A 16566-nucleotide genomic window follows, 5' to 3' on the forward strand; every position below is an offset into this window, starting at 1 on the left:
CCTTATGCAGAGCAACCTCGCTTATTTACATCGCCTATCTGGCCCCTAAAAACATTTAGATCTAAACCATGCTGGAGAGAAGGAAGGCAGATAGAAAAATGCATCCCTATCCACAGCCTGAAATACTTAACTAAGGATACTTAACCAAGTTTCTGAGCAGCAACTTTAGAAATGGAATTTCAGAAGCCAGCATCACTGATTAGCACTGACTTCGATTCTGAGAGTTTAGCTTCATGTTTCACAGGTTGAGTTATGAAATCCTACAGCACGGAGGATCAAAGGTTTGTAGGGCCCTACCTGTACGACCACGCGTGGGCGAGCGATAACATGGTAAAGAGATGTTACATCAGCATGATTTGGGGAACAATGGGTGTGGAGGGCATGAGGTTGTGATTTTGAAGCACCACATAGGCCTCCTTTGTGTCTATGCCAGGCTGAGCTCCAATAGCAGGTAAGCTATGAAAAGATTACTGCCCAGGGAAGCAAGTGGGGGAAAAGTCAGACTTTAAAACTACTTTCAGGCTTACACATATTTTAAAGGGCAGATCCTGGACTAGATTTGACAACTGCGCCTGTAACCCAGACACTAAATAGTTGGAAAAAAGAGAAGATACCATTTCCGTACCTCACCCAAGACACTGGGAGCAAGTTCATGAAAAGGTGAGCGGAGCCGGTGGTCTGGGGTCTCTTTACCTCAGAGGTGAGGATGGGCCTGGGGTTCAGAGGGGGGAACTCACACATCACAGTGGAGATGGGCCCAAGTTCTCAACGAGGCAACAAGCTTCATTAGTTAAGCCCCAGAAAGCTACACTTGCCATGGCGCCCATCGCAAAGCAATACATCAGAGAAATACAGCTACTCAGAGATCACTGAGCCAGAAGGGAGAGATATGGCCACTCTAACATCATAGGGCTATCTTCTGACAAATTCTTAAACTTTATTCTCTCCTTAACCACCACTGTACCTCAGCATTCTTTAGAAAGAAAAGAGATGGAATATGTCACCGATGACTAAATCTTCCTTTAAAGCTGTTAGAATTTAGAACTGTAGGCGGAGACGGGCTTCTATGGAATGTAACATCACAGGTGATGTGATAATAAATTCCTAATTGGCCAGGTCCTGGTGGGTAGTCATGCCCCAGGCACATACTAGTTAGTAAAAGGCTTATCTTTGCCTTAAGCAAGCCCCGTCCATTGTTTTTATGCACCTAGGTTAACACACCTTTGAAATAAGCATAACCACCCTGAAGAGAGCACAGAATCTTCCTGTGGGTTAGGGACTGTCTCCTAAGGCCCCTCCAGCCCCTTCCCATAGCTGCTCTTGGTGAGTTGGCGCAACTTTTATTCAAGGTCACCACACAATGAACTATGCAGTGTTGTGAGCCACTGTGTACCCACTGGAACGGTTACAATGAAAAACAGATTCTGATCATACTGAGTGCTGGTGCGGCAACGGAAACTCTCATCCTTTGCTGGAGGGCCTGACAAATGGTGCAGCCACTTTAGAAAGCAGCTTGGCTGTGTCTTTTAAAGTTATACCCACACTTACCACGCGACCCAGCAATCCCACTCATAGGTGTTTACCCGCAGGCAATGAAAACTTAGGTTCACACACACGTCTGTATGTGAATGTTGATGGCAGCTTTATTAATGATTGCCAAACACTAGAAACAACACAAACGTCCTTCAGGGGGTGAGTGGATAAACATCATGCAGTGGAATACTATTCAGCAAGGAACTCGTGCGCAAATCTCAAAAGCATTATGCTGAGTGAAAGAGCCAGTCTCAAAAGACTATTTAATGAAAGTATAATATGCTAATTAGACTGGACGCCCTTCCTGACAAAGCCGGAGCCCGGAGGGAAGCCTGGGTCCCTGGTGCCAGAGCCTGTGCCGGCAACCGGGGGAAGGAAGACTTACTCTTGAACGAATTTCGTGCATCGGGCCTCTAGTATACTATATAAATAGACTTACATGACATTTTCCAAAAGACAAATGGATGGAGAACAGCTCATTGGTTGCCTGGGGGTGGGGATGGAGGTGGAGGGTGGGTGTGACTACAAAGGGATTAGTAGAAGGGAGTTAGGGGGTGATGGGATTGTTCTGAATCCTGATTTGGGTGGTGGTTATAGGAATCCACCTGTTAAGTTCCATGGATTTGTACCACCCTCCTCCAACATCAAGTTTACTGTATGATAATTTACAACGTCACCCAATTTACACTCAGGATAAATGCGCCCAATAAAAAATGTCTCTGAAATGGGGCCAGTCAACAGAGGCTGAATCCATACCGAACACCCGCAGGTGGCATGAGGAGGGCAGTAACTCACAGGCCTCCTGGGTGCAGTTTGGTATGTGAAGAGGGTAAGTGACACTCAGTCACTGGGCACAACCTGGTAATTCTCTGAAAAGGCAAAACAGCTGTGATCTGTAGCGTTTCCTTCCCGGGAACTTTGTACCCATGGTCTCTTACAACCGCTGTAAGGGAGGAAAGTTAGGCTTAGCGATGGTAAAGGCTTTACCCCGATGTTGATCTCCGTCTGTCTGGTTCCCCAGCGGCCACAGAAAGCCACAGAGTGGATTAAACTGCGATTCCTCCCTTTTCTATGCTGTACCTTGAGCAGGCCCCTTAATCCTCGTGCTCTTCAAGTCCTGCTCTGCCTTTAATGCAGTGATTGGGGAAGGGAGACTATTTTGCCCTCAAGGGGCATAGGGCAATGTCTGCAGACATTTTGGCTGTCACAGCTGGAGGGGGCAATGCTACCAGCATCTGGTAGGTAGGAACCAGAGATGCTGCTAAGCATCCTACAGTGTACAGCATGGCCCCCTGAAAAAGTAATTACCCAGCCCCAAATGTCACCAGTGCAGAGGCTCAAACCTCTTGGTTTAAAGGAATGAAGAGAGGAAATATGTATGAGCCAGACACTGTGCTGGGCATTTTTAAATGCTTATCTCAAGACCCTTTTGAGGTAAGTATTATTAACCCCAGTTTACAGTTAAGAAGGTGGTGGCTCAGACCCATAGAGCAGTGTGGCCAAACCCCCGTGATGAGACAAGAAGCTGTGGCTGCCCCAGGCTGCTGTGATGACAAAGCCCAGAGTTCCCGCAGTGTGGTGCTCGGGGGTGGGCTGGACCCCCATTAACCTCCTCACTTCCATCTCCTCTGGTCTCTTCCTGGTAGCCCTAAGAGATCTGCAGACAAGGGGAGCTGCGGGCTGGCAGGAGGGAATGTGAACTCTAGAGGCTCCCAGGAAATGAGTGGGCCCGTCAGCACTCAGAACTCCAGGATTGGTTGTCACCAGTGTCCTTTTGCATCACCCATCCCTCCACCCTAAGCGCGCTCAAGTCTCTCCTCTCTCCAAAGAGCCCAGAGACATTCCCAGCCAGTTGCTCCAGGACAGTGTCCTCTCCCCTCCCCCCGGCCTGAGCTTCGGGGACTGGGCACTGAGACAGCAGCCAGGGACGGGCGCCTGTCCCAGAGCAGCGCGCTAAGATCCACATCCCATGGGCAGGGTGGGCCTCAGACACCAAGCAAACTGCTTTAAAAACAAGTTTCGTAATCACCTCTGAGTGATTCTGGTTCCATTTTACCCTTTCATATAATGAGTGCTGACAGTTCCAGCAGCTGAAAATGGGTGTGTGTGTAAGATAGAGGGAGGAGGGAGAGACAGAGTAGAAGAAAGGGGGAAAGAGAATGAAGAAAGAAGCAGAGAAGGACATAGTATACTTAAAAGCTTAACATAAGACTCAGAAAACAGGTAACCTCATAATTAGCAAAGAACCCTAAGATTGGGGAACACTCGCAAATCAGGAGGGAAAATGTGAATGGTCTTCAAAATGACTCCAGATAACTGCAGCTAGGCCTCGCTCGGGGCAGGCAACATACCCTAGTAACTTCTCCGACTTGGCAAAGCAGAGTCCATTCTTGACCAGGCTGGGCACGGCCACCTTCATCCCTGCGCCCCCCTCCCCGCTCCCAGCCCGCCCCAGCCCCGCAGAGGGCACTCACAGCTCCAGAATCAGGATGACGTCCGTCTTGTTCTCGTACACCTCGTGCAGGGTGATGACGTTGGGGTGCTGGATCTCCTTCAGGATGCCGACCTCGCGCTCGATGTCCTCGCGGCTCACGCCCCGCCGGCTGGATTTCGTCCTCCTTTTCTTGATGAACTTGGCGGCATACTGCAGACCCGTGCTCTTCTCGCGGCATTTCTTCACCACTGCAAACTGCCCGCTGAAGAGAGGGGACGGAAGAAGGACACGGGTCATTTACACATTCTTTTTGTTCATTAAAATACAAGATTTGAGCAAGGATGTGCCAAGGGGTGCGTGTGTGGGGGTTGGGGGGAGTTGTGAGTAGAAAAGTCCAAATTGTGAGCAATTAACACAGTAAGTAGGGCTAGTTCTTATTCTATTTGTTTTATTAAGCCAGTTTCTTTGTGAACGAGGGATAAAAATTATTTTCCTGAATTATGCTTTGTTGAATCGGTAATGATGCCTCCGCTTCTGTGCTGGCCTCCTTCCCTCCCATTTCCGATTCAGGGACCGCAGGAAGGAGCTCCTGGATCAGACCTCACTCCCAACAAGCTCTTTTCCTTGTGTGTGTAGGAAAACAAGAGATGGAGACCAGGGAATTGGTAGGAAAATATATACAGCTCTGACTCTGATGACATATTTCTAGCACCAACAGTTATCAACTGAAACACCCAGAACAAAAATAAGCTCTATGTGTTTTTCACACTTTGGGAATTGATGAGCCCTATGGACTAGACATCTGCTGGCTGCTTCTCCAGCATCACCACCCTCCTCTTCCTTTTCCAATACCTTTATCTAGGGATTGTTGTGGTTCTGGGAAGCTGCCTCCATCCACAACTATAGATACAGATCATGTGACCTGGGCTAGGCCAATCAGTGCACAATGTTCTCCTGGCTCCAGTGATAGGCCCAGGACCTAAGTAAAGACCTTCCAGAGAATGTTTAGACAGAGACTTTTTCTGAGACTTTCTGATCCCTCAAAGCTGCTGGCAGACACCTCAGAACCATTTGAGGAGTCACTCTTGGTTTAAAGCTAATCACATTGCAGAGATAGAGCCAGTAGAAGCAACAAGACTAGGTCTGTGGTAACACTGGGAGTGGCTAGATCAACCCTAGCCTGAAACCATCTGCCTTTGGAAATTTCAGCAACATAGGCCAATAAATTCTCTTTACTGCTAAAGCCAGTTTGATTTGTGTTTTCTATTTCTTACAGAGGAAAGCATTCTATCCATCCAGTGCCACAGCAAACAACCAGAGCCTCCTATGCATATATAAAAGAATATCTATATATATAAAAGCCTAAGCGACCGTTATGACCGGTCGCTATGATGCACACTGACCATTAGGGGGCAGATGCTCAATGCAGGAGCTGCCCCCTGGTGGTCAGTGAGCTCCCATAGCCAACCTCCTGCGGCCAGCCAACCTCCTGCGGTCTCTCCCCCCTGCCGGCCGGCCCCTGTGCACGAATTCGTGCACTGGGCCTCTAGTTATAAAATAACTTGACACACAATAAAAGGTGAAGACATAAGTGGTTGAGATCTTGAGAGGTAAGTAGGCTACCCTGAATGTAGGTGAAACAACAGAAAGATGCTTCCTGTAACGACCCTCACTTCTTCCCTAGCGCCCAAGGCAGGGTTGATCCCCCATCACAGGACCTGTACATTTCTTGGCACCAGCTGGAGAACTGCTATGCAGAGCATGATCACAGTTATTTTCAGCTAGTTTCCTTCCCCTCACATGAAGACAAAAAGGGGAGAGAAAATCAAATAACTGGTAATATTTTGATGCTAAAGAATGGATACTTTAAAATGTTACTCATTTACTTGAGCAGCAGGAGGCCAGAGAAGAAAAAACACATAGTGAAGGATTATTTTTATGGCAGTATCAAATTTTTTGCATGACAGGTTATTAATGCCCTCTTTCCCCCTGCAGCAGGAGAGCAGAGAAGTTGAAGAATAAATCGCACCGGAATGCTAGCGCTGATTGTCTGTAAACTCCCGACCTTAAAGAGCCAGGGGATCTGTTACGACTTTATTACAACCATTTTCTAATTTCTCTGGGGAGTGAAGGACTGACCAGAGGGAAAAGGGGTGGGCTGCAGAGATGGGGTTTATGGAGAAAAGCAGGAACTCAGCCCCGCTCCTCACAGAGACGGTATCATGTCCCCACAGAGGGCTCTCAAGGGACCCTAGGGCAGAGAGAAGGCAGAGTGTACTTCGCAGGGCAGCACCTCCAAACCACAAACATCTGTGCTTGGGGGCGGGGGTGGTGGTGGTGGGTGGTGGGTTGTGATGCCTTCCACAGGCTACAGGCACCTACAGGCACCAAGACTTGTCTCAGGGGCTGTAATGACTTGAGGCAGTCTGTGGTTTGAATCACCTTGCTTTAAAAAAACAAAACAACGTGCCAAACAAAATAAAATCTGCAGGCAAACCACAAAGAATTTAAATACAAGCCTAAATTTAAAGACTATCTGAGTGTGTTTTCATCGCCAAATGATCCATTGTTGACTGTTTCCCCCTTTTAACTTTATGAGATTCACACCATCCTCATTTCTCCGGTCAATGAGAAAGCCAGGCTTCAGAGGAATGCTTTAAAAACTGCTCTAAATCATTCAGCAAGTAAGTTTGCATAATTCAGACATGACTCCAAACCCAAGTGTATTTGCTCCAAAGCTCTATTCCTTGAGCCAGGCTGCTATGCTGGGCTTGTGTCCATTTTGTTTGAGATACAAGCCACCCCCCTCTGAAGTTGCAGGACCTCATTCTAGGAAAGAGCTTTCTGGGGGGAAGGCAAAGAGAAGAGGCTTGTGGTTAAAACGTTTGGGCAATGTAGCCTTCTCCTCGCCACCGAAAATTCATCAAATGCTTGAACGGAACGAAGCCATGGCTTGAATATCCTTGTCGGTGCTCTGCAATGAACGGTAAACCACATTTGCATGTGTGCTTAGGAAGCACAACGTTAACAATTAGAAAGAACCACAGGTGAGTCTCAAGGTCAGATGGCAAGCAATTGAAGCATCTGTGTTTTTGGAGGTCTTATGTATTTCATAGTGCATTAAAAATGAACCTGTCAGCCCTAGCTAATTTGGCTCAGTGGAGAGAGCATCAGCTTGCGGATTGAAGGGTCCCAGGTTCGATTCCAGTCAAGGGCACATGCCCAGGTTGCGGGCTCGATCCCTGGTGGGGGGTGTGAAGGAGGCAGCCGATCAATGATTCTCTCTCATCATTGATGTTTCTCAACAAACACCGGTCAAACTCTGTTTCGTCCATTCACGTTTTATTTTCCAATTCATTTCTTTGTGGGAGTTTTGCTCTCACTTTGGGAAAGATGGGGTGGACAAGCGAAGTCAAAGATGTTGCTTTCAGAATGCAGGAAGAGCAAGTTGTCTGGGAGCAACTATTTTTTCTGCTCGTGGGCTGGTGCCTAACCTGGGCTCTCACATTTTCACTGCGGACTTTGATCCAGACACCACATTAGAACAAGCTCCCACCCAGTAACTGCAGATTGAAAAAAACCATACTAAAACAGCTTATAATTTTTGAGAGAATTTAAAGCATGCATCTACCCAGTACATATGACAGTTAAAAATTATTTATGGGAACTATGTGTTATTGCGAATTCCCTACATTAATGCTAGAAACAGATCTGGCTTAAATCAAAACAGCTGAGAAGTTTCAACTCTACCCTCCTTCCAAGTCTTTGCAATAAGGTTTCTAATTAACACAAAATAACTTTTACTTTTGAATTCACATATCAACCCCCTGGCACAATTATAGTGCTGGCTTATGAGCCAACTATTTTTCCTGAAGAGCTGTGTTGACAGAGTGGCAGCAGCTTGGATCCCGGTAGAAAACTGGACTTACAGGTCTTAAATAAGAGGCGAGGAGACAGAAATGATTTTTCAAGGATGAGTTAACATTGGGTAATAATTCACATTTATGGCAGAGGAAAGACCCTGAAGTTTATAGACTAATGGGAGAGACAAGCATGTAACGGCAGAATGTTGGAAGGGTCATAAAAAAGACGTAGGGAGGTCAGGAGACCCAGGCTGTGTCTTGAAGGCGGGATGTGCCATAAAAAAGACGTAGGGAGGTCAGTCAGGAGACCCAGGCTGTGTCTTGAAGGCGGGATGTGACCTGGGAGATGAAGGTGTGTGTGGAGGGATGAGTTCTGAGAGGAGGCACGGGTGAGCCAGGGCAGGGAGCACAAAAGAGCCTGCCTAGCATTTCTGAGAGAAGAGGGAGTGGTGGGGGAAGATGAAGAGCAGCTCCACAAACAGGGTCCCGCCCAGAACGAAGCAAGGCCAACCCCAACTCTGTCAGTAACGTGGGAAAGCAGGGACTTCTGAGCCTCAGTTTCCCCATTCATGCAAGGGTGATGACAACATGGAGTGAGACCCTGCATGTGAGTGTAAACTGGGTTCTCTAAGCACTTCAGGTCCATATAAAGGATGAAAATTAGCAAGCGTAGCAAGCTGTCTCAGCTTCCTGCTTCTCAAAGAAGCACAAAGGGTCATATTTCAGCGGCTGAAAAGCAGCACCAATTTCTTCTTGGCCTTTCTACCCAACAACTTGGAAATCTATGTGTTAAGTCTCTAGCTCCCCCCCCTCCCCCGATTCAGGAATAACAAAGCTATTTTATTTTAGATGGAGGCCTATTCGATTTCTCCCCTTTGGTCCCCAAAGGACCTTGTGACTCTGGCTGCTGAAGTGTTCGCCTGTGGGGAGGTGAGTCTGACAGCAGTTTGCAAAGATGGCCTTGGCCGTATCTTCCATCTCCCATGCTCCTCTGCAGGGTGACCTCAGCCTGCTCCGCTGGAACCTGAGCCTTGCTTGACCAATAGAGAATGTGGCAGAAGCGCTTCTGGGGGTTCTGCCTGGAGTTCTCAGAACATGCATTCTTGGGAGCTCCCTCTTGCAGCCCCGCCACCGTGCTGGGAGACGTCTAAGCTATGTGGAGAGGCCGCATGGACGTGCTTCCGTCAACAGCTCCTGCTGAGCTGCAAGCAGCTTTAGAAGGCCCACCAGGCGACTGACCATCATGGATGTCTGGCCTAGCAAGTCTTCAGATGGCCCCTGTCCCAGCCAGCATCTTCATGCAACCACACGGGACACCCTAGGTGAGAACACTCAGGCAGCCACAGAGCATGAAAGATGTTTGAAGCTACCAGGTTTGGGGGTGGTTTGTTACACAGCAATGGACGGGGGAACAGCCACGGAAATATTTGGGGTGGTGGGTTTAACGGAGGACCCAGGAAGCTGTGTGGAGGAAGGCTTCCATGCAGAGGGTGGGGGGCCAGTAGCTGACCAATGCCACAGATGGACCTAAGGGAAGAGCGTGGAAAGGAGTGGGAGCGCCCTGACCATCTTGAACACAGGTTCCCCCCAGGCTCACAAGCGAGCCCTCTCGTTACATCAGCGTGTGAGGGCTCACCTTTCAGGTTCTTCACTTCTCATCTTGGCAGCAGTCCCCCATCTTTCAAGGAAAGTGCTGCATCCGCTGGGAGGGACCTCTGTGCCAAGACCAAAACCACCACCACCAAACCCCAAAGACTCACTGAAATGTCTTAACAGAATTCTGGCTGAGCTGTGCTCATCTCCAGTTTACCTTTCACCTCCCCCCTGCCTCCCCTCCCCCACCAGGGAAACACACATAAACCAACCAGTCCGACAGGACCCAGCACACATACCGCTACCTAATCTGTATTCTGACTGCTCCGAATGCCAGTCACATTCCCACAGTGACACCACCTTAGGGGACCCAGGTGAAGACCAAGTGCTTCGTCCTGGTTCATGGAAACCTCCCCTTCCATCCTAACCCACCGATGAAGAAGGCTGACCCCCTCCGGGAACTGGGTCCTCAGCACCGAGCTCAGTTCCCTCCGAGTGTCCCCCGGTGCAGCCCACATTAGGAACTGCTCTCTTCCTGGCTTCTGAGAAGCTATGCCTGACAGGAAGGCAAACCGCTTTTGACAAAAATGCCAAACTTGTGATTTATTATTATTATTATATTTTTAAACACTCCAATAATTATTTGAACAGCTACCAGGGCTCAGTCAAGGTGGCAAGGTCTAGAGAACCCAATGAGGAAAGCAGCAGGTTGCCAGGGCGCCGACAGGGAGAGGCAGAGTTTGCGGAGGGATAAACAGCAGCAGGTCACCCTGGGAACCGAGCAACACATGCGACTCAGGAGTGAGATGCTGGATGAGAAGTGCTTCCTAAGGGCGGGCAGGGAGGCTTGAGTAACACACCTGGTGGAGGAGGGCCAACCCCAGAGGCGCACACCTTGGGGACAGCACCCTCCCCGGAGGTCAGGACCACACACAGAAGGCTGCCAAGCCGAGCAGGGCAAAACCCGGGGCCCAAGGCAAGAGCGTACGAGGGTCTGAATTTCTGCACAAGTGCTGCTGCCAGGGGGTCAAAGAAACCAAATCACAGAGTATTGGGGTGGCTGGAGCAGCCTCATTATAATGAAGGGCTTAGCAAAGCAGAGCCGGTGAGGGCTCAGAAATAAGAAATTAGGACAGCAGTGAGCGCCTTTGTTCAGTCCACCTGTCTCGATGAGACCGTAGCAAGGGCCGTCTGAGACCCATCTGGAGGAGCGCGTCCGTTAAAGACATGCTACTGAGAGAAATGGTTTCATAGCCAAGAAGTTTGGGGGAAACAGGGTAAACAGAATCACAACAGGTCTCTGTATGCAGGACTCAGCAGACCCTGCTCTCTGCAAGAGGGGGTATAGCATTCAGTGTTTCAAGGGGTTTGGGACTATTCCCCCCACTTTTTTTTTTTTTGGCACGGGGCATTTTGAAACCCAGTTTTCTTAGGAAAGTTCGCTTTGGTCCTCTCTCCCATTAAATGGCTGGCTTCTGAGAGCTGGGACTCTCGACGCACTGATTCCTTTCCAATCTCAGCACAGAGCTGTGTTTTGAGGTTGTTTCCTAAAGCAAGACACCAGTCACAGTATTCTCCCTCAGGCCTGGTGGGGCTGAGCGCAGAGCTGGGGGTGCAGGTGCCCACGGGGTGCAGACCCTTTTGGGATGGTGGCCCATTAGAAGGGTGGGGACAACTAAGTCAGGCCACTCCTGGCCTCTGCCTTCTGCCTCCTGGTCAAAGGCTGAGTAGAGGAGACAGGAAAATGCTCGATGGTCGCAGTCCTGCCAGAAGCCTGGTACCATTGAGACTAGCAGGGGATTCTGACATCTTTTCTTCCAGAATCAAGTGTATTTGGTTATTAAAAGAGGCAGTGAGAGCAGGCAGAGCAGGTGTGGAGAGCGAGAGCTCCGAGGCAGAGCAGTGGTACTTGCTGGTGGATCTACAGGTGTTGCTGAGCCCTCGCTGCCACCTTGGACCATGCGACCCGCCCCGGAGAAGAGTGAGGAGGTGACGGGGTTTGGGACTATTCCCCCCACTTTTTTTTTTTTTGGCACGGGGCATTTTGAAACCCAGTTTTCTTAGGAAAGTTCGCTTTGGTCCTCTCTCCCATTAAATGGCTGGCTTCTGAGAGCTGGGACTCTCGACGCACTGATTCCTTTCCAATCTCAGCACAGAGCTGTGTTTGGAGGTTGTTTCCTAAAGCAAGACACCAGTCACAGTATTCTCCCTCAGGCCTGGTGGGGCTGAGCGCAGAGCTGGGGGTGCAGGTGCCCACGGGGTGCAGACCCTTTTGGGATGGTGGCCCATTAGAAGGGTGGGGACAACTAAGTCAGGCCACTCCTGGCCTCTGCCTTCTGCCTCCTGGCCAAGGGCTGAGTGGAGGAGACAGGAAAATGCACGATGGTCCCAGTCCTGCCAGAAGCCTGGTACCATTTGAGCCCAGCAGGGGATTCTGACATTTTTTCTTTCAGAGTCAATTGTATTTGGTTATTTAAAGAGGCGGTGAGAGCAGGCAGAGCAGGTGTGGAGAGTGGGAGCTCCGAGGCAGAGCAGTGGTACTTGCTGGTGGATCTACAGGTGTTGCTGAGCCCTCGCTGCCACCTTGGACCATGCGACCCGCCCCAGAGAAGAGTGAGGAGGTGACGTGCAGGGGCCCGACCCTGTGGAGCCCTGAGCAAGGCCCGACTGGCCTCCCAGGCCCCTGACTGACACAAGCCCGGCGATAACGCTGCCATCGTGTCTGGGTGCAGCTCCTTTGGGTTCTGTCACTCGCTGCCATGCCTAATCTTGCCCGATTCAGATCTGGTCTGTGACTTCGGGATTTTACAACCGGCAGGAATTCACAAGACCCTGCCTTATCACAGAGCAGCGAGTGCTCCATGAAGGGGGTGTGCACAGCGAGGGGGGGTCCCACTCTAGAAGAGGCCTGAGATCACCTAACTCGGGGCCCGGGCCAGAACACAGGCTTGGTTTGGTGCTTGATAGCTGTTTGCTTTAAAAAATATATATATATTTTATTGATTTTTTTTTACAGAGAGGAAGGGAGAGGGATAGAGAGTTAGAAACATCGATGAGAGAGAAACATCGATCAGCTGCCTCCTGCACACCTTCTACTGGGGATGTGCCCACAACCAAGGTACATGCCCTTGACCGGAATCGAACCTGGGACCCTTCAGTCCGCAGGCCGACGCTCTATCCACTGAGCCAAACCAGTCAGGGTTGTTTGCTTTTTTTTTTAAAGCCGAAGAGAAAGGAAAGATGAAAACAAGCCTTAGAAAAGTGTCATCCGATACCGTCTACACGGGACCTCCACTGGACCAGACTATAAAACAAACAACAATGCTCCAAATATTTTCTCCAAAATATACAAGCGCCCCGTCGGAATCAGGATGACCCCGGGGAGAATAAAATGACCTAATAGAGAAAGGGTGTCACACAGGGCTCAGCCCTCTCATTTAATCAGTGGTAACAACATAAGGTGACTGGAGATCGAGGCTTCCTTCCCCAAGTTCATGTTTGAGCTGCAGGGGGGCCCTCCGGTTGCCCAGCTGAGTCTCAGGGGGCTCAGTCCGGTGCTTGATCATTCCGACTTCAGCGTGCTGTCCCTTGGGCCACTCCCATTATTTGACCATCCTGACTTTGTCATGTAATCCCCTTTCAGCTACTGGCTAAAGTTAACTGGGCCATAAGGCACGATCTGTATTCAACTCAGCAAGCTGCTCTCAGGGGAAAAAAGTTGAAAAAGGGAGCAGGAGGTTCATGTAACTTCATGGCGAAAGAGAAGACAGACAAGGAGCTGAGGTGAAGTTCCTTATTCCATGGCCCCCAAAAAGAAAGATTCGTTCAAGAGGCTCAGATGGAAGCCAAAGGTAAAGAGAAAGGAACAGTGGGGCAGTCTGGTGGGCACAGGCTGGGACTGTACAAATACTACATTGAGTTGTACAGATGAGAGGGAGCTTCTAGGATCTGTGGGCAATCCTCCCTGATACGTCCTCTGCCCAGTCCTGGAGCATGACAGGCCCTGCATACAGAGGTACTAGTATTTCCATGTCTTCCCTCTCAGCTTCGGTGGAACTGCTGTTTGCCTGTGTGTTTTCATGGGCAGGTTTGGGACCCTCTGTCATGCTTTGTCATTGAAAGAATTAGCTCCAAAGAAGTCAGGTCTGTGTTGGTGAAGAGTTTGGACTTGAGTGACTTGAAAGAGATGCAAATGTGCTTGGCGCAGTGTGGCTTTTAGGGCAGCCCTATGACTGATGCTCATCGGAGATGCTGTACAAGGGCCTGCCTGGCTCTGGAGACTGAATCCAACAGGGGGTGTAGCAGCTTCTTCCGGGTTTTCCTTCCCTGTGGTTGCAAGAGTCGCAGGCCCGGGTCTCAGCGAGGCAGCTAGTGGTTGTCTGGCTGTCTGCCCGGCCGAGAGGAATCCTTTCCACAGTGCTCTTGGCCAGCCCTTACCCATGATGTCTACAGATCTGTCACCTTGGCTAGGAACCAGGTGGGGACTCACCTCACAGAGGAAGTCTAAGGAGAGGAGAAAACAGGCAGAGGACCGAGGGGGGTCACTTCAGGCCAGGCAAGGCGAGGCTGGCAGGGAAATTCACTGCTGGAGTTACCTGAAGAGAGAGCCACGCAGATAAAACTGAAAGATGATAAGTTAGAGAGAAACCAGAGCTCCCGGGAAGTCTGAGTGTTCCCTCAGTGGAGGCAGAGCTCCCTGGAAGCCTGCCATGTGGGCTGACCTCACCCTTGTGATCTCAGACCGAGCAAATGTGAGGCTCCTGTCAGAGGCAGGGGAAGGCTGTAAATACCGCATCCAGGAGACCAAATACATGGATGACGCCACTTCTCCCAGGAAGTGAGACTTCTGGGGAACAGATGTCTCCAATCAGGTCATAGGTCAAACCCTCAAGAAATGAGAAGTAATTTGCGTGTATGAGGTATGAAAGTGATACCTCTTGAAGTTGGGATTGCAAACCCAACCACCTTTTCATGGGGCATCGCTTCCTGAGAAAATGTGTAACCTGAACTCAGGGAGATTTGGAGTGATCGTGCACAGGGGGCTTCAGGAGCTTTGTCTGGGGGAAACATAACTTTCTGGCAGGCGAGGGAGGAAGGCGTCGAGGGTGGGAGGGGGTGCTGGCCCCCATTCTGCTCGCAGGCTCCCACTTCCTCATCAATAGTTTTGGGGGCTGAGGGTCTCGACGCCCCTCTCCACACTGATGGCAACTTTGACTCTTAAAGTTTGAACTTTGAGCCACTTCATAGAGATCATCACCCAATATATTAGCTTTTGGAAAACTGTTTAGATCACAGTTGTATACAGGATTCTTTCTGAAAATTAACACCACTATTCAGTCCCAAGAGTCCAACATTGCACTCAGTAACACGTTAGAATTAATATGTTTGACTCAGTCACCTTATGAGTCACCTTAATTTATAAATTGACTACCTATCTATTTAAATTGTTTCCACTGACCTTTCTGGACATGGAAAAGCAGTTATTCCAGGACTTAAAAATATCACACAAGATGTCTCATCATTTGCTTCAAGAATATCTTGGTCCAGGGCAGTCCATATGCATTTATTTCTCTCAAACATTCACTGGGCTCCAGCTCTGTGCTGGGCCCCAACTGGTCCCTGGGAGCTGCTCACCTGCCTTGGAAGCTTGTCAAGGGGACAATCAGTGTATTTGATCTCCTACATTCACTTTTAAAGCTAAGGTATATGGCAGTCCTCATGTAGGCTATCTACGCTTCCGGGAATTCTCCCAGTCTCCTTGGGGCCAAGTGCTTTGCATAAGCAGTTGCTTTAGGCCATAACTTCAGGCAGCTAGGTAAATTCCCTAATTGGAGCACAACTTAAATATTTCTTAAATAAAAATTTCTCATAGTCATTAAGCAATTTATAATGGGCCCTTGAAAGGCCAATGAAATATGCAAGCTCCACGAAGGTCAGATTTCTAAAGAATGGAAAATTGAAAGGCAAAACGCTCATGATCTTGTATAAATACAACAAAATAGCACAAATTGTTCAAAAAAAACCTAAATGAACTAAGATTTAGAAACGGAAAACAAAAACCATAGCCCAAACTTAAGTTCACTTCTGAGCAAGAAGATGGATAGAAAAGGACTAAAAATGGCTGGTCAGGGTCAATGGTGTAGAAAACAAAACTAACACTCTTTAGCTTCCATTTTCGTGTGTGTACGAGTATGTGTAAGGCCAACAGTGATCTTCAGTTTGGGGAAAGTTGGGAAAATACTGTTAAGGTGGAGATGAAGCTAGAGTTTAGAAAAGAGAACATAAAAGATTCCCTGGCCTAGGCATTTAAAAGAAATCCATATCTTCAGGTCTAAGAAAGTTACACTTCAGTGTGGCAGAAGCAACTTAAAACCATTGCTGATCATCTGGGACAAATGTTAAGAAGTGATGCTGAATTGATGTTGAAAAGAAGACCTAACTGGATCCCTCTGTAAGATCAATCAGCTTGTTATTAGTGGCCGCAAAACCTGAGAATCAATTACTGATCAGATGAATTAAAAACAGCAGGTGGATCAATAGGCTGCACAAGCAGCAAACACGCTCTCCTGCCCCTGACTGGATTCTGAGACAAGCAGAAATGGGAAATTATACAGACGAGAAAGGAATGTTTTTATTTCAGCAAGGCCTGTGACATGATTTTTCATGATATTTTTGTAGGTGAAGTGATGACTCACCATGTGGTGGATTTGGCAGGCCACAAGGCTCTGGAGTTTAGCACTGTCCTAGACAAGACATTCTTTAGTACATCAGAGGAAAGCATACTTACCACATTTTAAAATAACTGGTCTAAAAGGAATGGCTGACTTTACTGACAGAACCCAGAATCTAAATTATCCCACAGGCTCAATAATAAAATTCATGAGAGAGCCCGACTGGCATAACTCAGTGGTTGAGTGTCGACCTACGAACCAGGAGGTCATAGGTTTAATTCCTGGTCAGGGCACATGCCCAGGTTGCAGGCTCGATCCCCAGTGTGGGACGTGCAGGAGGCAGCCGATCAATGATTCTCTCTCATCATTGATGTTTCTATCTCTCTCTCCCTCTCCCTTCTCTCTGAAATCAATAAAAATGTATTTTAAAAAAATTTCATAAGAGAAATGCCTATAGTTAGGTCCAAAGAAG

The 16566-nt window shown here is 48.7% G+C and overlaps 1 protein-coding gene across 2 annotated transcripts in view; it reads right to left on the reverse strand.

The window, feature by feature from the left end:
• The window catches only part of DAPK1 (death-associated protein kinase 1), a 164173-nt gene that overhangs the window by 72334 nt on the left and 75273 nt on the right, over positions 1-16566 (reverse strand). For both annotated transcript variants that reach the window (XM_005868255.2, XM_014541237.1), the window contains exon 3: positions 4008-4229. In XM_005868255.2, coding sequence (XP_005868317.1) covers positions 4008-4229 — 222 coding nt within the window. The remainder of the gene's footprint in view (positions 1-4007; positions 4230-16566) is intronic.

The sequence above is a fragment of the Myotis brandtii genome, unplaced genomic scaffold (assembly GCF_000412655.1).
Source record: "Myotis brandtii unplaced genomic scaffold, ASM41265v1 scaffold266, whole genome shotgun sequence".
Lineage (NCBI taxonomy): Eukaryota > Metazoa > Chordata > Mammalia > Chiroptera > Vespertilionidae > Myotis > Myotis brandtii.